Raw genomic sequence first — 24,729 nt, 5'->3', positions numbered from 1 at the left:
CCCGCAAGCAGACCCAAGCACAAGAGCCCTCTCCCCTCCTGTGACTTCCAGCAACTGGTATTCAGAAGCATTGCTGCCTTACTATAGAGGCAGAGCATAGTCGTCAATGCTAGTACCTGTTGATCTCCTTATATTCCATGATTCTACCCAATCCTCTTTAAAGCCATCCACACTGGTGTCCATCACTGCCTCCTGTGGGAGCGAGTTCCCTAGTTTAATTATGCACTAAGTGAAGAATGACTTTCTTTTATCTGTCCTGTCTTTTATCTTTCACATCAACGGTTGTACAATTGATATTCAGTAAGTGGCTGGGTCACACTTCAGGGAAATCCTGCTTAAGCAACCTTCTTCAATAGGTGCCGAAACATTGCATTTATCCCCACATGCACCAGCACGATCCGCTCAGCTCCCTCCTTCCTCCCTTGCAGAGGATGCTCTGAAGTGCCCCATTAAAAGCATTCAGCTGAACATGCTTAGAATCAGTTAGCAAAGCTGGTTCCTGGTCATGGGGAAGCTTGTAAGCGTGTTCAGCTCGGACTTAGATGCTTTCTTCTGTGGGGTGGGACTAGTCCTGCACAGTGGCGTAGCGTTGGTTGTCAGCACCCGGGGCAAGACAAGTAATTTGCGCCCCCTAACCCGTGGATTTGTTCCCCCTAACCGTAACCCCCAGATGTTGCGCCCGGTGTGCCCGGCCCCCCCTGCACCCCCCACGCTACGCCACTGGTCCTGCACCACCTATTCCTGTTGTCATTGCTTGCTCAGGCATCATGCTCAGATCCAATACTGTACAGTCCTCACTCACAGCTTTCTTCAGACATTTTTGCATCTGAGGTGAACCACAAAATGGTGTCCTCCTCCCCAACAGGGAAGAAGGGGTGCGTGAAGATCTACATCAGGAACAAGAGGGGAAGAAAGATCGACATCTTTGTGGATCCTGTGGGTCCTGCTACCTGAGGCCCTGCCTTTCTCGCTTTGATATGGTTTGTTTGCTTCCAGAGCAGCCAACCCATGTCTCCACCAACTTGGGTGGCATTAAAATAAAACTGGACAAATTCATGAAGGAATGGTAGCTATCAGTGGCTACTAGCCATGATAACTATGCTCAGCCTCCAAGGTCAGAGGCAGCAATGCTGTCTTAAGCCTTCTTGTAGGCATCTGGTTGGCCAGACTAGATGCCGGACTATATGGGCCAGTGGCCAGATCCAGCAGGGTCATCTTATGTTCTTGTGTTCTCCTTGTCACTGTATGTTAGGCATTCCAGAGCACCTGAAGCCAAGGCAACATGGTACATTTGTTTTCAATGTGATATTGAGCACAAGGTAACAAGACCACAACTTGTGTTGGGTCAAAGAGAAAAAGAACGATGGAGGGGGGAGTACATCGCAAAGATGTGGACTGTATTGACTGGCAAATGCAAGAGAAAATATTTATCAATAAACCTAATTGATGCACTGTAAGTAAAGGAACATTATAGATTAAATGTGTTGGGAACAGAACATGAAAGTTAGTCTATCACAATTCGACTCGCTGTCGAACTCTGATCCCTCTAACAACATCAAAATTAACCTGTGTGTATCCTTTACTGTATATCAGAAAGCATAAAGTAGGGTAGCAACCCATTTTACTCTGCAACTTGGGCCAAAGATAGAGTTCTACTTTTTTCTTAAAACTGAAACGTTCACACTGTCCCTGCATGCAATCAATTCTGAGCTGGCTGCTAAGTCAACCGTCGCAAACCAATGAAAATGGTGAGCACACCCTGCAAGAGATTATTGGCTTGTACTCAACATTGCAAGTAACCCTAATCAAGGAAAAGCTGAGGGTTGATAGAAGGAGGATATCCAGTTTTCTTCCTATTATTATTATTCATATTCATATTATTAAATTTATTACCAGCAGGTCTCAAGTTGGGTTACAACAACTGAAAATTGAAAACAGTTAGAATACAGTCACCAAGGATTGGGTGGCTACTGAAAACGCATCTTAGACCAGACACAGCTCCTTATGTACACAAGAAATAGGCATCTTGTTCCTGGCAAAGAGAGAACAGACTCAGCAAATCTCTATTTGACTATATTAAACCCAGAAACCTTAGCACAGTCTCTGCCAACCATCAGCTCCCATCAACTACAGCCAGCACTGCCTTGCTGATGCCAAGCATTCTGCATGAGGGATTCCCTCCTGCGAAGCTTGACAGAGATGCAAAGTGATATTGTTGAAAAGCTGATACAGATAGGTGTTGATTGACTTCTCTGAGCTGCAAGCTTAGGGGGCTTGTGATGCGTACCTAAAAGGAGAAGGAGAGCTTTATAAGTCCCATATTCTTCTCCGACTTGGATTAAAATCTGAGCCTTAGAAGAATACCCAATTTGCCCTCCAGGCCACCAAACCTCACTCTCCAGCCATGGCTGGCCTTACCATTAGGTGGAGTGAGGCATCCCTGGAGAACCCTTGAAAGGGAGGTAGATCGCTGGAGAATACTTGAAGGGGAGAGAGCCCCACCCTGCATTCTAAGTCATCCTGGCTGCCCTGTACCATCTATTTTTAAATAAATCCCAGGCACTAATTGTCTCTCAGAAATAGCTCAGACACAACTCCTCCCTCCGGAAGATTTTGTAAGCCTTCAGAGAGTCTGAGCTTTGACTGAGCAGCAGTCGGTGTCCAGGACTTGCTCAAAAAGTAGAGTTGCATTTAAAAAACACTCTGTACGTATGCGCAGGATATTGTTTTAAATTCCAGGCAGTAGACGAGTGTTCTGAAAGAAAATGCTGCTTGATTCATACCACACCAGGGCATTACAAGCTGAGCAAATCCGTATTTCAAACAAGGTTATAATGAGGTTTGGAAACTTGTATTTTAAAACAAAACAAAAAATGCTCGCCATGTCCTGCCACAGACACCTGGGCAGCAGAGCTGTGATACACCAAGGTCTCTCTTCCTCGGTGCTGGGCTCCAGGTTTGCAACCATACATTATTAGGTAGGTACTGAAAAGTGGTTGCCTCATGAGCACCACGTTGCCACAATCAGCCTTAAGGTTTAATCAATATTCCATTGCATACCATGAGGAGGTATTTTTAAAAAGCAGCAATGTTGAATTGCCTTGTGTAAAATACACACTCGACTAATGGAGTGCTTCATCTTTTAAAGAAATATCTCTGCCTAGGAAGAATGTCTGACTGGTAATATAGTGTAGCAATGCGAATGGAGTTCGGGAGTAGCATGCAAGAACAAAGCTTCTGCAGGTAGGGGCAGTACAAACAGCTATTACCATAATTACCATACAGTGAACAACATAATAAAATGTGAAAGCCATGTTACTTTTCTATAATGTGAAGGGGCGGGGAGCCTTCACAGGCACCTGGAGACTAAATTTTACAGGCTTTTGGCTGTGAAATGGGCATAGGCTTTCATCTACAACAACCTGTTTAATCAGATGTGAAGTTGTAACTGGGGGAAGTGTGTGTGCTTGCCATTTATAGAGTATCTCAGAGCAGGAATGGACAAGATTTTTTCCATCAATAATCGCTTGGTGACAAGTAGTGGAGAGAGGGACACAGTTTTCTTTCTCTCTAAAATGGGTCCTATCATTTTCCCATATTGCCTATGTGAGAGGTAGAGAATTCATAGTGTTTTCATGTCAGAGAGGGAACCTTTGAACTGGCCAGGACTTCCAAATTCACAGCTCCTTCCTCAAAGAAGGAGAATCCGAGAGTGACTGTCTAAACTATGGGTAGGCAAACTAAGGCCCGGGGGCTGTATCCGGCCCAATCGCCTTCTAAATCTGCCCCGCAGACAGTCCGGGAATCAGCGTGTTTTTACATGAGTAGAATGTGTCCTTTTATTTAAAATGCATCTCTGGATTATTTGTGGGGCATAGGAATTCGTTCATTTTCCCCCCAAAAAAATATAGTCTGGCCCCCCACAAGGTCTGAGGGACAGTGGACCAGCCCCCTGCTGAAAAAGTTTGCTGACCCCTGGTCTAAACCATGGTGTATAAATACAGTTGCTCTAGAGAAAATGCTGTGCTGGCTGGTGCTGATGAGGAGTCATAGTCCAAAACCGCTGGAGGGCACCAAGTTGGGGAAAGCTGGTCCATTTCTCTCTTCCTAGCGAGTGACAGTCCCACGGGTGCTTAAGCAAGGGGCAGGTGCTTTCAGCTGGACTTATTCACAAACAGATGGGCACAGGCATGTAAAATATTCTTGTGATTACATAGCCGAAGGAGTCTTAATGGGGAAAATCTATCACACACCAAAGGCTGATAGCTTTGAATTCCCCCCAGTATTCTCCTTTGCAATGGCAAAAAAGGATGCATGTTTCACACTTGGCTGAGGAAGCTAGGGCTGGATTCTGCCTCTCTTCATCTCACCGCTCTGGCCCAGCCTCCTTCTTTATCTCTGCATCTGTCTAGGCTCTACTTTGATGGGCAGTTGCATCCCCCTGAAATGGATTGCTTGCAGCAGGTGAACTGGATGGCAGTGGGCCTTGGAGGCAAGTACCTGCTTGGTACTTGTCAGTCCAGAACTTGGGACTGACATTTGCAGAGCAAAGGCACCAGTGCAGGGGGAAGGCAGCCAGGAGGATGAGGCTGCCTCCCGGAAGAGGCCTCGGAGCTGCCACCTTGGTGATGGAGGCCTGCCTGGTGATGTGCCTCTTGGCCCCAGCAGATGTTTGGGAAAATAATGACATCTGACTAGTTTGCATTCCAGCTAGCTTTGGCGTTCAGGGGAGGCTCGCACCACCCGGCTCATCTCACTTTCTCCATGGCAGAATACCAGCCAACTCAGCTATGCAAGCAAACACCTGCAAAAGGCTTAGGCACCGGAGAGCAGGTGCTGCCAGTCAGAGTAGGCGATGCTGCACTAGATGTGCAAAAAAAATATTGTCTGACCTGGTGTAAGATAGCACCTCACATTTCTATAAGCCAAAGTACTGGTGCAGAGCAGCTTCAGGAGAGAGTGGTTTGTAGAGCAGGTGGAGTATTAACCCTTCCTTGTCTGCTACTACTAGGAACCAGCAGATAAAAGGAAAGCCTGCAGCAGCCAGGAAGTCTTGCCGGAGGGCAAAGGCAGTGGCGGAGCAGCATGCTGCAGCCCCCGGAGCGAAGAACAGGCGGGGGTGTGGCTGACACGAGTCCCAGGGGAGTGTCACGTCATCTGGGGACGTGGCAAGCGGCGCAAGGGCGTGGCACATCGCCTGCAGGGGCGTGGTACATGTCCAGGATTGCACGGTGTGCGGCGTACGTCCCGGGGGGGTGGCCGTGATGGCACCCTTTCCCCAAATGGTGCCTGGGGCGGTGCGCTCCCCTGCCTCCCCTCCGTTCGTACACCAGTGGGCAAATGGAGGACTTTATACCACCATTGCTCCCTATATCTCCAAACTCTGCTGGAACATTGCCTTCAAGCTGACTCCTAGTATAGACCACAAGCATCTGGGGCCCATGAGAGGTTTTCAGCACTCTCCATGAGGACGGGATACTGCCAATGGGCCAGTAAGCAGTGGGGCAGAGCTCCCCTAGTAAGTAATATAAAGACATACCGTAACTAAATCTTTCCAGTCTTGCTGCAGACCCAGGTCTGAAACAGAAACAGCCTTGGTCTGTTTGGTGGGTGCCTTATGCTGGGGAATGCATGCAGGTGGGGAGTCTGACCCTGTTGGTTCTCCTGGGGCTCTCAACAACTTTGACAGCATCAACCCTTTGGATCTTTTTCTTGTATCCTTTTGTCTGGTTTGGGACTGGGAAGCATAGTGTTATGGTGGCTCTGATCCTTCTTGGAGAACTGGTCTCAGAAGGCCGTGCTGAGGAGTATCTGCTGGACCACAGAAAGTAGGGAGTATTGGATGCCCAGAACCAAAAGGTGGTGGCAGACGTAGCTTTTACACCCGCTTCTCTGTGCAGCTCCTTTCCTGGCAAGAAGCCAGGCTCATGACTCTGCCCATTATGCCTGCCTGTACCAAGAAGGACCAAAGGGGAGGATTTGCTTCCCCACCCTTCCAAGCTGTGCCTCCACAAGCCAGTCTAGGCTCTGCACAGGCTCCAGTTAAGACCGACGGTTGGGTAATAAAAATAGTAATAACCCGAAGGAAGGCTGGTGCTTTGTTAGAGTCATGCTTCCTCAGAAGGCTGTCTTTCTGCAAATATCAAATGTGACAGTGGAGAATAACTGAAATGTGTTAAGTACAAACCCCAAGTACGGTAAGTGCTGACAGAGCTTGAACGCTAATGATGCTAATTAGTGATATTCCCAGAGATAGGGCCATGGTGGGACTGGGGGACAGAAGAGCCTCAGACTGGCTTTTCAGCTCTCATTGCAGAATTCTTAGTAAATATCAATTAAGTCTAGGAAATGTCACTCTCTCATTAGGATGCCTAAAAATGTAAGCAAGAAAAACAAACAAGCTGTGGTATCTGCCAGGAAGCTTGTCAAAGTCTTTTAATTAAACTTGCCCATGTATGTTTTGAGTAGTCCATCTTTAACTTGTGTCATGTATGAAATACGCTCTGTTTTCAGGCAGAAAATAGCAATTTTGATGGGACTGAAACTTTTCTTTCCCCTGTTAATCACATTGGTGAGCCCAGACAATCAAGGATCACACCATGAATAGGATTGTTGTTGCTATTATTATTAATTACTCGCCCTTCACCCTAGGGTCCCAGGGTGGGTTACAACATTTAAACACAATATTAAATAAATTATGTTAATAGTATTATAATGCTGATTACTAATCAGAGTCGAATGCCTAATGGCATGATTGGGTGTAATTAAGTGCAAGGGAAATTTAACTGATTCCCCCCCCCCCAAGAAATGCTAAGAACAACATCAGTGGAGCACCCATTGCCAGCTTTAGTTTGTTCACCAGCTGCAACCAGTTAGTCTTACCACAGTGGACCATGCATTCGTAACCTTACATTTAGATGGTTGCAATGCACTATATGAGGGACTACTTCTTGCATCTGATTTAGAAGCTGCAGCTAGTTCATATGCAACTGCTAGAAGCCCAGGGGCTGCCCAGTTTCTCACACATTGCTTTACTGTTGAAAGAACTGCACTGGTTGCCTGTCAGATATGGAGCCTTTGCTGTTGAAATCTAAGGCCCTAAGCAACTTGGGACCACTGCTTCCCTCAGCACACACCAAGAAGATCTTAAGATTATCCAAAGAGACATTGTTGGTCAGTCTACAACAGAAGTATATCTTCTCAGTGAGAGCACTCTGGGATACCCTTGAGAAGTCAGTAACCAGTTTTAAACAGGTTGATGGGGCTGATGTGAATTGTAGTTAAGCAAAAGTTGGATGATCCTAGTTTAGCTATCCCTGGATGAAAGAGTCCTTCTTTGGGAAGGACCTCCATCCAGGAGGCTGGGCTGGCAGGATCTTTCTTCTCCATTGCCCCTGTGGTCGTATGTGCCACTGCTTGCTACTGAGCCTAACACTTAAGTCATATTTGATGCCCTTTGCTGGTGCAGTTGAAAGCCCTTTGTAGCATACCACCTGTCAGTGGATCTGACCAGAAGGACTGGTACCCTCCCATCAGCTCTTTGCCTCCATCATCCCCGCAAATGCTCCCATTTCCTCCATCACTTCTGGTTTAGCAGTAAACTATATTTTCTTATTACAACCAACCCACAAAACTAAGCTTTACAGAAGCCATAATCTGTCTGCAAACCAAGCATGCAGACAACACCTAATCCTGCTTTGTGGGTAAACTATGGTTTGTAGAAATCATAGCTTGCACAGTTTGGCTGCAATAGCAGATGGTGGTTTGTCAATAAATTGGAAGGACATCAAATCATGAAATGGGAGCTGGAGGTGAATAAACTGAAGGCTAATTCACAAAGCACTTACCGTATTTTTCCGTGTATAAGCCGTAGGTTTTTCCCCCTAAAAAATAATGTCAAAAATTAGGGGGCGTCTTATACACGGATACATCTCCCCTCCCCATTTTCTTAAATCTGAGTCCCCCAAAATAGGGGGCATCTTATACATGGGGACATCTTATAGATGGAAAAATATGGTAATTTTGGTTCAGTATTACTTCTGAATAAGTAAAGAAGAAGAAATGAGTACCCTGTTTCAGAAAAAAGAAACCAGATCTTGGGTTTGAAAAGGTTTGACTTATTGCACTGTGCTCGCTGTTTGCAACTTAACAAAATATTTCCTGGGAGGTTAGTCCCATCCACTCAACTGAGCTTGGTCCCAAGAAGGATGCTTTGGACTGTAGCCTAAATATTATTATTCCTGCCCTCTCCACTTTTCATCACTAGAAAATGCTCCTAGATTCCAATTCAAATGTTAAGTAAACTCTATTAAAGAAAGAAAAAAGATCCTCCCCAGCGTTTCTCACAGGAAGAATGCAATAAAAAGGAAAGCCTCTGTGAGAATTACCAAAAAAAGGAAGCTGTAAAAGCCTTGAGTAAACAGCAAACATTAATAACTTGCTCTGGAAGGAAAACAGCCGCAGATTACATCTGCTGGACAAGAAGTTATTTGGGGCCAGCAAACGTGTTTCAGGCCTTCCTCAACACTGCTGCTGCTTCTGCACAGGGAAATAAGAGGCCTCCTCATCTGTGATCATCTTGCACTGTTAATGTAATGTGTGCACAGGCTCAGTCACCATAAATGTCTTGGGGGGGGGGCGGGAAAATCCCATCACAGAATCTTAAAATAAAAGGGTTCCATTGCGACATGCAAAGGACCGTAAATATAGACCTGTTCTGCGACACCCACCAAGCCGTAGGAAGTTGGTGGCTGCTTCAGGGTCTGTGCCCCTGGAAAGAGAATACTTACTCAGAGTAGACCCCTTGAAATTGATGGGCCATGGCTGGAAGCAGTAATGCAGCTGAACCACTTTCTGGAAGCCACAGGAGGGGAAAGTGTCCTTGTCCTCCAGTTCTGTTTGCAGGCTTCACTTTATGGCATCTGGACTAGATGGACCACTGGCCTGATCCAGAAGGCTCTTCTGGCGTTCTCGTGTTCAGTGGAAGCTGGCTTCCACCGGTTTCTCCCGAGGCATTTTTATCATTATTTTAAAGACACATTGTGAAACAGCCTCTCCATGGAAATGTCACTGGCCACTTGAAATGAAGGGTGGAGGAGATGCAGAAAGCACTTTTTTCCCTTTCCTCTGATGAAAGCTGGCATTCAGATGCAGCTGGTCAGGATCATCACTGGCGCAGGGGGGTTCTGGGAACAGTGGCAAACTTTGGTCTTTGAAGTAACCTGTGTGTGGTCAAAATTCGGTCCCACCACCACCACCCCTCACCTTCCATTTTACTCAATTCACTAAGTTCTTGTTGCAGAGCTCTGCAGCACCCTCTGGTGTTGGCTCCCAGTGCAGCAGAACTGGTCGCACTGCCCAAAATCTGCCTCTGTTAGGTGTTCTCGCTTCCTCCTCCAACCAGTGGCACGGGAAGCCTGACATGCCACACCCCTGCTCCATGCCTTACCTCACATGATAACTACAACCTTATCCAAACCATTCCCACCTTTCCACAGTCTTCAAACATTCCTCAGACCTGGAATGGGGCAGTGGCATCATGCTGGCCTTCAACGTTTTAAAGCTTCAGGGTATTGTTATTTTAAAAAAACAAAAAACAAAACCACAATGCTTTCTTTTTCCCTTTAAGCAACCAAGTACAGTTTCCTTCCCGCTGCGGGACTGTTTGTTAAAAGAAGCCAGCCTTTCTTTTTTCGAAGGGGCATGCTGTGATATGCTAGAGAAATTCAGAACTAGGGGGGAAATGCAATCTATTTGAGTTTAAGTTAACTTCTATTGATGTCACCTTGTTTTACTTTAATTCTGTTAAGCCTTTCTTTTGTGAGGGTAGCCGCATACACAGCCTACATTTAAAGCACATTTAGAGCACATCACTCCCCCCACCCTAAATAAAGAGTTCAGGGAATTGTACTCTGTAAGGGACAAATTAATGGGATTCTTTGGAGGAAGAAATATGCTTTGAGATTGTGGTAGATAAAAATAAGATGAAAATAAATCTGACTCCACTGTGGGACTTGGGGATGGAAGCATCTCCTGAGACATCTAATGGAAGCCCATCTCATTGTCCCACCAATGGGTTTAGCCTTTCTGAAGCAGCATGCCATTAATGGAATTCCTTCCCCTTGGAAGTATGGGTGATGGCTTCATTGCTGGGGGGTTCCATCACCACCCAAAATATGTACTTTTTGGCCCAGATCTTTGATGAAAACTGGAAAGACCTGCTGCAAAGGAACTTACCCATTTGCTCTGACAAGGTGGTTGTTTAAATTCCGTGTTTGTATCAATTATTTAAATGGTTGTTTTATTAATATGCATCATTATTGCTGAAATGGGAATATTATAAGGTACCCCAGGAACCTGACTTACGGATGGCACTTTAGAAATGGAACAAATGAATAAACACATTGAAGGCATCCATGGTAAAGGATGGAGACACCCATCCTCAAAGCAAATGCCTCAGAATGCCATCCACTTCAGAATGGGTGGCTGTCTTCATGGCAAACAAGGCTGTTATTGAGCAAAGCTGTCAAGAAACCTGAGTGGCCAAAAAGTAGAGCACCATCTACTACACTGGCTCCCAGTACGTTTCCAAGCACAATTCAAAGTGTTGGTGCTGGCCTTTAAAGCCCTAAACAGCCTTGGCCGAGTATACCTGAAGGAGCGTCTCCACCCCCATCGTTCTACCTGGACACTGAGGTCCAGCTCTGAGGGCCTTCTGGCGTTTCCCTCACTGCAAGAAGCCAGGTTACAGGGAACCAGGCAGAGGGCCTTCTTGGTAGTGGCGCTTGCCCTGTGAAACACTCTCCCACCAGATGTCAAGTAAATAAACAACTACCTGACTTTTAGAAGACATCTGAAGCAGTGGCGGAGCTTCATGCTCTGCCACCAGGGGGCGGAGAGCAGGTGGGGGCAGGGCTGGCATGTGTTCCGGGGACGGGGCACATGTCCTGGGGTGGGGCACACCGCCTGCAGGGGCATGGCGCGCATCCTGGTGGCGGGGCACGGCGCCTGCAGGGGCGTGGCACCAGCATGGGCAGTGGGCAGCCGTGATGGCACCCTACCGGGATCACGCTGCCAGGGGCGGTGTGCTCCCCCCGCACTCCTCTTCCTCCACCAGTGATCTGAAGGCAGCCCTGTTTAGGGAAGTTTTTAATGTTTGATGTTTTATCATGTTTTTAATATTCTGTTAGGAGCCACCTAGAGTGGCTGGGGAAACCCAGCCAGATGGATGGGGTATAAATAATAAAGTAGTAGTAGTAGTAGTAGTAGTAGTAGTAGTAGTAGTAGTATATCTGTGGGTAATTTTCAGTAGATAGCCAGAGTTTCTGACTCCCAGAAACTTCTGCACACTAAAATGCTGCTGGGTTTTTGTGAGGACTCCCCCCCCCCCCAAAAAAAAAAAAAACTCATGCAGAAACGTGGCAGACTGAACTTAAAGAGTCGAAAAATTAGAAACCAGGAGAAACGAAGATTGACAGATTTGTCCCTCCCTCCCGGGGGGCTCTCAGCATGGCGGCATCACCTGACACCCAGCGCACAAGGCAGACCGGCTGCTTTGCGTGGGAGCCGCATATGTGTCGCGGTGCTTAATTCCAGACTCTGTGGTTGTGGAGGGGTGCAAGAAGTGGAAATAAGATCAGAAAGAAGCGTGGTACCATCTGAGGGTATCTATCTCATGGAATGCAACACTGGGTGCAGCTCCCAATTTGTAGCCACACCCTAGGGTCATCCAGATTCATGTGGCTTTGGAGGGGTAACAGGTGTGATCTGCCGCTGGTCGGGTTTCACACCCACAGCAGCAAGACCAAAGAAAAGTGCCTCCAATTAAAAAACGTCTGATAGGACTGAGCTGCAGCCTAGCTCTTCCATCAATAGGCTATCATGCTGTTGTGCAACAGCGCGTTGACCCGCGGTTCTCCTTGTCAAAAGTCTAGAGATTGCAAAGCCCCATTAATTAAACTGAAGCTTGCTCAGGCAGCGCTGACAGTGACAAGTGGCCGTATCCTTACCAGAGAGATGCATAAAGAAGCCAGCCAGATTGCATAATCCTCAAGCAATTTAAGTCACACATTCTCTCCATCTCTCTCTATCTCTTCCTGCATTCACTTCCAAGCAACAAATAAGGGATCTTGGCTTTGTTAGCACGCTCCGTGCCTGCATTTTAATAGACTAGCAGCCAGCGAAGCCGCAGAAGTAGAGGAGCGTTGCCTTGTGTGATGCTGCCACTGCGTGATAGACATTTGTTGGCACAATATTATCCCATTTATATACAGGCCAGTTTGTGTCTTTGAATGGGCCTGGATGATGATCCAGACTCTGGGATAATTAGGTGCAGGTAGGATGGAAATGCTGTTTGCAAAGAGCTGCAAAATGACAAGAGGCTGGGTGAGAAATGTGCTTGCAAAACAAGGGGCTTTCTTGCATTTGGAAACCTCGGGAGTTGGTGCAGCATGCAGGGCAGGAAAGAGGTCCCCCAGTGCCTTTATGCGTCCCCCCCTCACCACCACCAAAAAAGGTTCCCTTTGGTGCTAATAAAAGCTTTCCTCCCAGGGCTAAGAGTAGTGGGGGGGCTGGCAGCACTGGTGGAAGAAGAGGAGTGCAGGGGGAACACGCCACCCCCAGCAGTGTGATTCCGGTGGGGTGTCATCGTGGCTACACCCCCGCCCGCACTGGGCACCACGCCCCTGCAGGCATCGTGCCACGCCCCCAGGACGCATGCCACAGCCCCAGGACACGCACCACGCCCCTGCAGAAGGCGCACCATGCCCCCAGGATGCAGGCCACACTCCTGCGGGCAGCGTGCCCTGCCCCTGGGACGCGCACCAGCCCTGCCCCACCTGCTCTCCGCCCCCTGGTGCCGGAGCATGAAGCTCCACCACTGGCTGGCAGCAATATGGATGCAACAGAGGGCGGGGAGGGGGAGGGGCCTGGACCTGCAGAATCCACTGAGAAGTCTTTCATCCTTTGTACTGATTGGAACCAATCAGAGTGAAAGGAGACGAGTTGGCCACTGAGGATTGGCTCCTAGGGTCACTCTGAAGAAGGCGCTGAGGAATTGTTCTGTATGCGCCAAAGCGAAGCATTTAGGAACACTGGAAACAAAAAGAGGCTTCCATTTCAAAAATAGCGCACACAAGTTGTATTACTTACAACGCAACTTCAAGGAAAACACAAGTCACTCCGAAGGAAAATATTGGAGCACCTTTCCCCACGTACCTCCACAGAAAATGGTAGATCTAGCTGAAAGGCAGCACATGGAGATCTGCACTGATTGTTTCAGTGCATCCCTAATTATCATTATTATTGCATACTCTTAAAAGGGGCTGTGGCTATGAGGGGGCGTGGCAGTGACTGTCCTGAAGGGACTCTGCAGGGCTGAAATGGCCACTAAACAACTGGTCACTGATCCCATGCTGTGGAATACTCTTCCAGCAGAGATTCAGCAGACATGCTTGAAGCTCATTTTTAGATGTGTCTTAGAAACCTCTTTTGTGCTTTTCAGGATAAACCAGTTGTCGTTTGATTAATTTGTATTGTTTTTATGATATTTTATTATTTCATTGCCCTTGCATATTTTCTTGCACACTGCCTTGATCTTATATATGAGGGGGCAATCTGTAAATATAGATTCAAGAATAGTTAATAGACGTAATTGTGAATGAGTTTTGATTCAGTGCCATGTTACGGTGTCCACACAGCCTATTTAGGGAAGTTTTTATGACTCATTTTTTAGTATATTTTTAATCTTTTGTTGGAAGCCGCCCAGAGTGGCTGGGGAAGCCCAGCCAGATGGGCGGGGTATGTATGTGTGTGTGTGTGTGTGTGTGTGTGTGTGTGTGTGTGTGTGTATACACACACACACACACATACATATAAATAAATAAATAAATAAATAAATAAATAAATAAATAAATAGGAAATTTGTAAAGTAATAATAACAACAATTCAAAATTTAATTTAATTTGAAGGGGGAGGAATTGATACACCCCACTGACACAGCAAAAAGAAGTTGTACATTTCTTGGGGTCTCTTTGTAATTAGATGTGTTTGTTATTGCTGGGACCTCCGGTTTCTTTTTCACCTGTCAGTTACCCACCCTATAGGCCTGTTATGGGGTGGGCACTTCCAGAGTGTATCATGCCCTCTAACTGCGAACTCTCATCGAAGGCAAAATGAGGCGACTGAGAAACAAGAGGAAGGTGCCAGTGTGTTCAGGGAACCCACACTGTTTGTGGAAATATAAAATATATATTTTATAAAATATATTTTTTAAAAGGGGGTAGCCTAATACAGGACTGAGCATGCTCAGAAACCACAGAATGTTGACTGGCAGCTGAAAAATAAAATCAAAAGTGGGGCTGCAGGAGGAAGAGAGGGATACGCCTGCTGTAATGGAATGGCAATCTGGAATCCTGATCACACACACTCTGATTAGGCACGAGAAAACATTTTGTTGCAAGTTCCTAAGTTCCTGCTTGTAATAATACTTTTCTTTCTTTGTTTAGGTCTGAGATATAACATGGGATCACAGCAACCCAAAAAAGTAAGTTGCCTCTTTTGAAAGGTTTTGAGGGAAGCTGCATAATCTGAATCGTATCTGAATTACAGGGTGTTGGGAGATGTGCGCGATGGCCTTAGAGACGACAGAATGATTGGAGGAAGAGAGATTGAAGAAGGCAGGAAGCGTCACAATTCCCCAGAATACAGATGTTCTTATTAAATTATCTCGATTTGTTAGGCCAGTGCAATGCAGCTTTGTTGGTAGCTTGTTAGGATGGATAAATCTGATGCACTTTGCCTAGGAACATTTTGCATATCCACATTATGTATCAAACTGAACTAATAAAAACCCACTTTTAAGTCCTTTAGAATTGCCAGCATGAAAAACCTTGGTGAAATTGCTCCATCTAGTGGCTCTTAGTTATTTGCAACGGCATGAGCTGTCCTGTAAAAACCCCTTTGACATTTATGGGAGCGTTGCGCAGATTTTACCGGCACAGGGAGAAATTCAGTCGCAGATATCTGCTGATCATGACATGCTAGCGGTGGGTTTATAAGCAGAGTCATGATATATTGCAAACCTGAATGATCCTGAACTCTGCATAATGACCAGCTTATGGTGTCAGTAGGTGTCAATTTGGTTAAAAGCCCGTCTGCACAGATGGCTCACATCTTTCTAGAGCAATAAACTGGAAATGCATGGGAGCCCTGGCAGAGTGAGCGATTCAAGAAAAATCAAATGAAATGAGGCACAGGAGAGGGGCCAGACTGCACATGTAAACCTGCAATCCTATGCCCCAGCCCTTGCCAACCTCCAGATGTTTTGACTATGACTGCCATCGACCTGACAGCTGCTGTACACACACATAACCCCATTACTGCTGTGTTGTCCACATTTATTAAATACCCACAGACCTTCAAGTTCCATAAAACAACTGAGTCCATACAACTGAAGGGGAAAGAATCTTTCAAAAATACAAGAAAACCACACTGCAATTGCAACCCTGAAGGGGAAGGAGAACCACCAAGGGGAGCTGAGCCTGTTTTCAGAGCCCTGCTGGGTCTTGTTGGCAAGGTGGGCAGAAGGGCAGAGGTCCTCCATCCATTTACACTCCCCTGCTGTCAAAATTGTAAACCATTTGTCTTGGGTTATTTAATTGTGGTTCCTCCTTTGCAGGGGATTGCACTAGAAGTCCTTTGGGACCCCTTCCAACTCGATGATTATATGATTCCATGAATGATCAAGAGACAAATAAATCTGAATTTCTTGTCTCTGTAAGAATTGCACAGTGGTTAACACATGTAGTAGTTTCTAACTCTTCACTGTGCACACGAACAAGCGCAGTTCTCGTATGCAATGCTATTCAATCTTTCTTCCAAAATTGCTGAGGAGAGTAAGCCCAACAGAACTCGACTGGTCTTAGTAGGCATGTCTAGGATTTCAGAAGGCAATAGTTCGGCCTAGTGGCCCAGCTTTCACCCTCATCCCACAGTGAAGGTGTCTGGGCAACTCTATGTGTGGGTGACTTGAATATCCGAGTCATGGTCTAGAGCTCCGCATATGCAAAGGCTTCCCATTTTGTTACACAAGAGGTATATTCTCCGTGCACAAAGTCACTTTCCACTGAGTTGAGTGCAGCCCTCCTTATTGAACAGAATGAATGGCAGCAGGCACATCTGGTAAGAGCAGGCATAGGCAAATTCGGCCCTCCAGATGTTTTGGGACTACAACTCCCATCATCCCTGACCACTGATCCTGTTAGCTAGGGATGATGGGAGTTGTAGTCCCAAAACATCTGGAGGGTCGACTTTGCCTATGCCTGGGTAAGAGCCACCAAATCATGGTGAGGTTTCTCTAGTCTTACTGAAGGTGCTTCATCCAAGCAGGAAACCCCAAATTCACCTTATAATTAGAAATAAATAGGAGCAGCACCATATCATCCAGCTAGGCTTTCCCAGTACTTGCTTGTGTTTGGGAGCGGATATCCTCCAGACTGCATCTTCAAGGTGAGGCTGTCCTGAATGCTGCCTGTGGGGGCTGAAGTGCTCTGAAGGAATTAGATTGGGGTTTTTTGCAAGCAGAGCAGTGGGTGTTGTTGTTTTTTATCTACAAGTTAAAGGAAGCTTTTCAGTTGATTTTTTGTACAGTATTTAAAAAATCTGCTGCTACTCAGCTTGAACAAAGCAAAAATTTAAAAATTACCAAGCACTCCTTGATGGTCCACCAGCAGCTTTTAGACAGCCTCACTTCTCACAAAGCCCATGGACCGAGAGTAGAGAGACACAGAAAAACATATCAGTGTATCTGAAGAAGTGTGCATGCACACGAAAGCTTATACCTAGAACTAACTTAGTTGGTCTTTAAGGTGCTACAGGAAGGAATTTTTTTATTTTGACAGAAAAACATAGAAATCTAGTGTACAAAACAGAAGAAAGTATAGAAAAACAGAGTGGGAGGCTTGAGAGGGGGGTGCTCATCTGACTCAGAGTGCTTCATTGACATTGCTGTTTGACATAGATAGGAATGAAATTACCCCATTCATCTCATCATTCAGCCCCAATACAAAGTGGTTCTACACTGCTAGTATTTACCGTATTTTTCCATGTATTAGACGAGGATTTTTTACTCAAAAATCATGTCCAAAAACTGGGGTCGTCCTATACATGGATAGTGCTATAAGGGAGGAAGCTGTGGGAGGCCCATGCTCTAGGGAGCTTCCCACCCGCAGTGCTGTGGGGGGAGCGGTTGCCCACTTTGCCAACCTCCCAATTCCCCCCAAAAAAGCTCAACAACTTTGGGCCATCTCCCCTCATTTTCTTTAAATTTAGTCCCCTTATACATGGGGGCATCATATACACGGAAAAGTACGGTATTTCCACTTCAGCACTGAATCAGTGTCAAAGCATACCTTGGGATACAACTGTGAGCAGGTGGTACCCTCTAGAGGAAAACCTTTTGCGGTCACACATAAACTTACTTATTTATTGAATTTCTATACTGCCCTTCATCTGAGGATCACAGGGCAGTTTATAGTATAAAACTAGGAGGAGAATCTAACATAGTAAGAAACAATTAAAAAAAAATAAAACCCAAAACTGTTTCCTAGCTGAGTCTTTCTGGTTTGCCCCTAGAAGTGATGCTCAAGTTAAGAAGAATACATTCAAAAGCAGAAAGGTGAAAAATAATTACTGCAGCACCAAAGCTGCGTGCAAGACAATGCATTTCCTTCCATAGCTAAGCTGAGCTAAAACGGTACAAATAGCATGAGCCATTAAACACTGCAAGCTGTCCGTGGTGATGAATGCTCTCTCATTTAGTAATTTCTTGGGCCTTTTCTTCCATTAGGACTGCACATCCAGCAACAATCAGGACGGGAAAATGCCTCTGTATGCTGCTGACAAATTCCCAATCGCGAACCAGAAGGCTTCGCTACTCCCTGTGCCCAATGGAGCTGCCCTGGAAGAAGGTGCAAGCAGAAAGCAGAACATCCTGGTGGTGATTAAAGACCATTCCCAAAAAAGCGCAGGAGCTAATTCTGCCCGGACTCATAAACGGAGGAGGAGGTTTGTGATCAAAAAGAGCCCCATCCTGATAGCCGTGAACAGCTCCTTCCACAACCTGCCCATTTTGAAATCGGAGGACAGGAACGACGTCAAGTGGAAAAGCCTCTACAAGACCCAAAGAGAGCGAAAGCAGATCATGAGAGAGACTTGCTCGAAATACAAGAGCAACAACAAAAGGATCATCACCCCTTATCACGTTTCCAGGATCTTCGTTGAAGATAAGTACCGAATTTTATACTGCGAAGTCCCCAAGGCCGGTTGCTCCAACTGGAAAAGGGTACTCATGGTCCTTAATGGACTGGCCTCCTCGACCAAGGTCATACAACACAACACGGTGCATTATGGGAATTATCTGAAAAGGTTGGATGGGTTTGATCGCAAAGGGATTAACCACAGGCTGAACACTTACACGAAGATGCTCTTTGTCCGTGAACCTTTTGAAAAATTGGTCTCGGCGTTTCGAGACAAGTTTGAGCATCCCAACAATTACTACCACCCAGTTTTTGGCAGACCAATCATTTCAAGGTACCGCGTCAATGCCACGAAGGAGGCACTGAGGACAGGTTCTGGGGTAACTTTTAAAGAGTTCATTCAATATCTTCTTGATGTCCACCGGCCTGTGGGCATGGATATTCACTGGGACCATGTCAACAGGCTCTGCAGCCCGTGCTTGATAGACTATGATTTTATTGGTAAATTTGAAACCATGGAGGAAGATGCTAACTTCTTTTTGCATTTAATAAATGCGCCACAAAATTTGACTTTTCCTAGGTTTAAAGACAGGCATTCTGATGAAGAGAGAACAACCACCCAAATTACACAGCAATATTTCAAACAGCTCTCCCCTTCTCAAAGGCAACGTAGCTACGATTTCTATTACATGGATTATCTGATGTTTAACTACTCAAAGCCTTTTGAAGATCTGTATTGACAGTGGCAGAGGCACTGGGAGCTACTGTTGTGGTTCCCCATATGCAAGTCTGTGTAAAATAAGTTCCAAATAAACTGTACCCATTGGCAAATAAGCTAAGGACATATCTACACCACAGGTACCTACACTGGTCACACAGGGGAACCTGGGAAATGTGTTCAGAGAGGGTGGGAAATAGGGACTGTTGACAGCAGGGACCCCAGACTACAATTCCCAGGATTCTTTGTGGCAGAAGTCAGGGAAGTTAACCTGTTATAACACCAAGACAGGTTTCTAATGTAGAACCACCCTAAATTTACTCCCATATTCAGGACAATCGTTGCTACACTCTGGAAGCACAACGTGCCCTTATGTTTTTCAAGAATCATCAACCTTGCAGTAATACTCCTATCCATGTTGTTGGGTTTTTAAAAAATGATTTTGGAATTAATAAATATAAAGAAAAATTGTCACCTTCAACTTATTCTTCAGTCTGCAAAGCTTGATGGCACATGCAAGGCAGAGCTATGGAATACTCGCAGCATACAAAAAGAAAGTAAGATAGGACATAGCTAACAATTAGGGAAGAAAGACAAATCAGATTTAAATGGGTTTACACACAGAATTTAGAGGCTCTGGTCCAATCAAGATTTGTCCCCCAACCACCTCTTGCATCAAGCGCTCACCTATATCCAAGCCACTAGTGCATTGTTGGGTTGTGAAGTGCATTTTATATATATATAAAAAAACTCTGGCTAATTATATGCAAAATTATACAGAAAATTATATACATATGGAAGAGTCACATTCCACATGGTGCTATATTATCTGCAGCATAATTTGATAAGTATCCATACATAAGTGTATTTATATAGTAGTATGTTTATGTGCTGGTTGCTATAGGAAATGTGTATATACATATCATATTATATGTATACGGTAATAATGCATATAGAATCATAGAATTGTAGAGTTGGAAGGGACCCTGAGGATCATCTAGTCTAACCCCCTGCAAGGCAGGAATAGGCAGCTGTCCCATATGGGGAGCAAACCTGCAACCTTGGTATTATCCGCATCACAGCCTAACCAAATGAGCTATCCAGGCTCAGTTTTTTAACCAGTGATCAATGTTCATATCTTTAATGGAACCCGTAAAACAATTTGTTCACTTTTCATTGAGATGAAGGAGCAAGACAAAAATTAGAAAAAAATATCTGTGGATAAGCTTGATACAGACATTTTCAAATAATTCCACCCCTGCTTGCAATTGGTTATATATACACCCCTTAATTGTCTCCATCCCATTATAATTTTATCTATTATTTCCCCCTTTGGTATTTTTCAACATCCAATGGCAGGGCTTTCGCACATGGGGTTGGGGGTGGGGAGGTTCCAGCAAGAGTGTAGGTGTTTGTTTGAATCACACAGATACAGAATGAGAAATATGGGTGGTTTTGTGATACTCTTTTTTGAGAAGACAGAGAAATAGGATTTTACAAAAATATGGTTAGTAAAAAATTGCTTTATGGAGCTGTTTTCAGTTGCCTTCTGGGAATACAGAGGGTGAAGGGAAATCTTTCCATATTAAAGTGTGATTTCAAGGATGCACGAATAGAAGGCAACTAATATTTAATGAACACATGAGTGCAAAATTAAGCCAGATGTTACAATTTGCAGGATATGAATACATTCTCTTCCATCTACAGCTCCCTTATGGCACATTCATCTGCAAGAAAATGAAACACAGCACATTTACATCTTTATGCACACTATTAAAATTCTTTTAATCCTTGGCATTAACATAAATCTTTAGTTTAATCTATGTAGTCTCAGGGAATATCAAATGTTGCCTTTAAAGTAGCAAATAAATTTAGATTCCACTTCCTGCCCATCAGGGTCCTTTATTTTTAATGGTTGCAAACAGTTTATTGCCCCCTTACAAGCCTCAGAGCACAGTTCAAGGTGTCACTTTTGTCTTATAAAGCCGGAAGAGATTTGGCGAAAGCCTCTTAGCACATCTGGGTTGCACACCCACCTAACACCCTGGTTAAATCCAAAGCACAAGATGACTACAGATGGCTGGATCTGTCAATTTTGGTTACTCTCTGTTTCTCATTTTTCCGATCTTCTGTTCAGTTTGCCACATCTATGCAGCGGTTTGCAAGTTAAGAAACAAACAGTCCCCTGACAGAAATTCACCAGCATTTTAGTGTACCTATCTTCTGATAAACCATTTTAATGCAAATTTGCCTAATAAACACATTTTTGGCAAGACATTTCCCTAATATAATGCATTTTTAGGAGTTCCTGTTTCCAGGTCCCAGATGCTTCTAGACCAATTCTAGACCCTCTTGGACAAAGATGACTTTACTCCTGTATCCCATGCTATAGCTGCCATACATCCATTACCTGGATTTCAAAGGCAGAATTGACACCTGGGGGGATTTCCAAAATGTGGAGCTTTACCCTGTATCTTAGACTACTGCAGTGGCCTCTATATGGGGCTTCCCTTGGAAACTGTTTGGAAGCTGCTGTTGTTGCCGAATGCAGTAGCCAAGATTTTGACAGGGATGGATGCAAGAATGCATATGACATCTGGACTGAAGAAACTGCACTGGTTGCCTATTAGCTTCCAGTCCTAATTCAAAGTGCTCACGTTGATATTGAAAGCCCTTAAAAAATCTGGGCTCCAAATATATGAAAGAACATCTCCTTCCTTATAGACCAGACCAGGAATTAAGATCAGTAGAAGAGGACCTCCAGGTGGTTCTGATGTTTTCACATTTGGGGAGAAAGAGTGTTGTGAGGGGGCCTTCTAGGTGATGGCCTCAAAAATGTGCATCTGTCACCATCACTTTGCAGCAGGAGCTGGGAACTGGGACCTAGCTTCTTATCCCCCCCACACACACACACACACGCACATGCTAACTTTGACAGGTGGGCAGAGCTGCCCTTCCATCAAAATTCAGAAGGGTTTGCTGTAACTGTCAATACAGCAAATTCTTTTTGAAGCCCATTTACAGGAGCAGTTTGAGTCCCAACCGAGGCTGAAAATCCAGCAGAGCTCTCTTAATGCTCCTCAAACAATCCAGAGAAAGAGAAAGAGAAATGAACCCCTTTAGAAGACGTTTGTTGTTGTTACGAAAAGAAGTTCTCTAATAAAACAGCAACAGGACTGAAGAAAGGAAGTTGTGTTTGAGTAGTGATTTGAGTACTGGGCTGATCCTTCCAGGTGCTGAGTACCTTCAAGTCTCTTCATGTTGGGAAGAGAGAGAAGCTCTGCAACCTGCAGAGCTGGGCCCTCAGGGGAGCAAAGAAACATGAAGATATACAGTGTGGAGGATTTGTTTTAATGGGAAAAGCTTTCATGCAGACGCTGATTCCTACATCCCAAAGTTGTGTTACTTGAAACATAAAAGAGCGCAGGGACCCTCTACTGAAGCAGTAGCCACAATAGTCTTATAAAACAGGATGTTTTATGCATGTGGTTATATGTTTTTATCCAATTTTTTTACCTACTTTAGGAGATTCAGTTAGGATTGCATGAATTTAAACTAAATATCTTGTGCTGATTGCTGACACTTGTGGAAAGAGATTTCTCCTACTCTTTTTGCTGTGCCAGCTCCAGGTTGGCGCAGCACAAAGGCCTGGATGCTTGAATACTCCTCCATGGAGTAGACAGGGATGAAGGATCTGGCAATTTCAGATATCTCAGTTTCCCATTTTCCCCAACTTAAATTCCATTCTACACATTTGCTCAATAAAAAAAAAAAAACCTAATGAAAATTCATCAGCATTTTTGTGCAAATTTCCCCAAACAAAAGCATTTTTGTATGCAGTTTTGTTTCTGCAAGTAATCTATTCTATTACTTCCCTTAATATATTCATTTTATGCACGCTTCTCCCTAATAGATGCATTTGTGTAAACATTGTGTAAACATTACACAAAACATTGTGTAAACACCGTATTGAAAAATTTTGATAAGTGCAAATTTCAATCGATTGTTGTGTCTCGGTTCCCACGTTGTTTTGGAAAGTGAGAATTGGATATATCGACTTTTAAATGAGAACTGAATCAAATTTCACCACCATCTCTAGCCCTGTATAAATTGAATATTAGCGTACTGGAGGGGGGAGGAATCTAGGGTGCAACCTATTGACTCCCATTTTGTACATGCAGAAAAACAAGAGGGTTTCACACAAACCATTCCTTCCCCCGATCTTTCAAATGGGGCTGCCGTTGCCAGGACAGCCAGGTTCTGCCACCATTTTGTGCATCCCCTTGGTTGTAAAAGGTTCCAAAGGTGAGCAAGGAAGGATCTGCCTCAGCCTTTGCCAAGTACCAGAGGGTTGCTGAAGACTGAGCTGGCTGCTGCGCAGAGCAAATCTGCTTGTCAGTTCAGCACAGAAATTCTCCACTGACATGGTCAAGAGAACTTCCTGATCAAAATCCCTGAGCTTTCATCATTTCTATTGCCACTGGCGCCTGGCCTTGCTTTCTGGAAAGCTGCCTTAACAGCCCTTTCATCTCAGAATATACCTTTCCAACAGCACCTTTTTATCTCTGTGAAAATACATTTGGGTCCCTGCTTCCTGTCCTTGTTCTTGTTCTGAGATGGTCAATTTATCATGAATGCAAGGGAAACTAAAATGAGCATTAAGTTGTTTCTGGCATGATATATTCCACAGTGAAGAATAATGTACACCCAGGACTTACTGAGGCACAGCTCCACACGTTAAAGAAGGGGTTGGCAACCTAAGGCCCATGGGCCACAAGCAGCCCATGGGGGTCGTTTAACTGGCTCATGGACCCCCGCCTCCTTGGGGACCCCCGCTGCCCCCTTGGCCAGCTCCTGTGCGCTGTGCAAAACCGTTGCGGAGCAGAGCAGGGACCGCCTTCAGCGATACTGGCCGGCTTCCCATTGGCTGCAGGAAGCTCCTGCAGCCAATGAAAAGTTGCACATGCCTCCTCTGCACCAGAAGGAGCACTGGAAATAGCATTTGCGCATGCATTCGTGCACACGTACTCTGGCCCACTGTGGAGTCTGCAGGACCGTGAACCGGCCCAAGCCACAAAAACTTTGCCAACCGCTGAATTAAGGCTTTGTGTCCAAACACTCTTTTTTCCCCCTTTTTGCTGCAGAGCTTTCCACACACAAAACTCACTCTTTAACATGGAGCTTTAAGGCATGGAATGTGCCTGGAAAGCATGGAGGACAGGTAAGTGTGGCTAAGCCCTTGGTGTGTTAGTCCTCAACAGTTTGAAAGACCCAGCAACTGGAGGAGAGAATAATGCAAAGATCTCGCTGCCAGGAGATGTCGTTCCTAAAACTGTTGATCATTAGCCAAACGGCATAGATCAAGATCTTTTTAACCAGCAGCGCTGCAGTAACTGGAGAGGGCGACTAAAGTCAGCGATCACAATTTTTCCTGTAATTACTGCATAATGAAACTAATTTCTTTTCACCCCAGATGCCTTTCACCTCTTGCCAGCAGCACATTCCTGTAGAATATGAATGCTAATAATGAAGTGGCTGGAGACAGGCAGTGCTTTCAGATTGGAGGGCCTGACTTTTTAATAGTGTTCTGAGCGTGATGCCAAGAATGCAGGGATCGTGCTACTACTACTGTCCCTCGCAGAATCGTTTGGGGTGGGGAGAAACAGGTCACAAAATGAATTTAGGGCTCTGCGGCATTTTTCTATATGTTCCTTTTCATCTCTGATTTTGCATTGCAGTGAAGGAAAGGATATCGTT

General features: G+C 45.1%; 1 protein-coding gene across 2 annotated transcripts in view; it reads left to right on the top strand.

The window, feature by feature from the left end:
* CHST8 (carbohydrate sulfotransferase 8) overlaps positions 1–20,325 on the top strand; it is a 242,317-nt gene extending 221,992 nt beyond the window's left edge. For both annotated transcript variants that reach the window (XM_083515202.1, XM_083515203.1), the window contains 2 exons: positions 14,505–14,542; positions 17,846–20,325. In XM_083515202.1, the coding sequence (XP_083371328.1) occupies positions 14,505–14,542; positions 17,846–18,994 (1,187 nt within the window). In that variant the 3' untranslated portion in view covers positions 18,995–20,325. The remainder of the gene's footprint in view (positions 1–14,504; positions 14,543–17,845) is intronic.
* Positions 20,326–24,729: the final 4,404 nt, after the last annotated feature.

Source organism: Podarcis liolepis, assembly GCF_965112155.1.
Source record: "Podarcis liolepis genome assembly, chromosome: 7".
Lineage (NCBI taxonomy): Eukaryota > Metazoa > Chordata > Lepidosauria > Squamata > Lacertidae > Podarcis > Podarcis liolepis.
The sequence above is the reverse complement of the archived record's forward strand: the minus strand, read 5'-3'. Positions and strand labels throughout refer to the sequence as shown.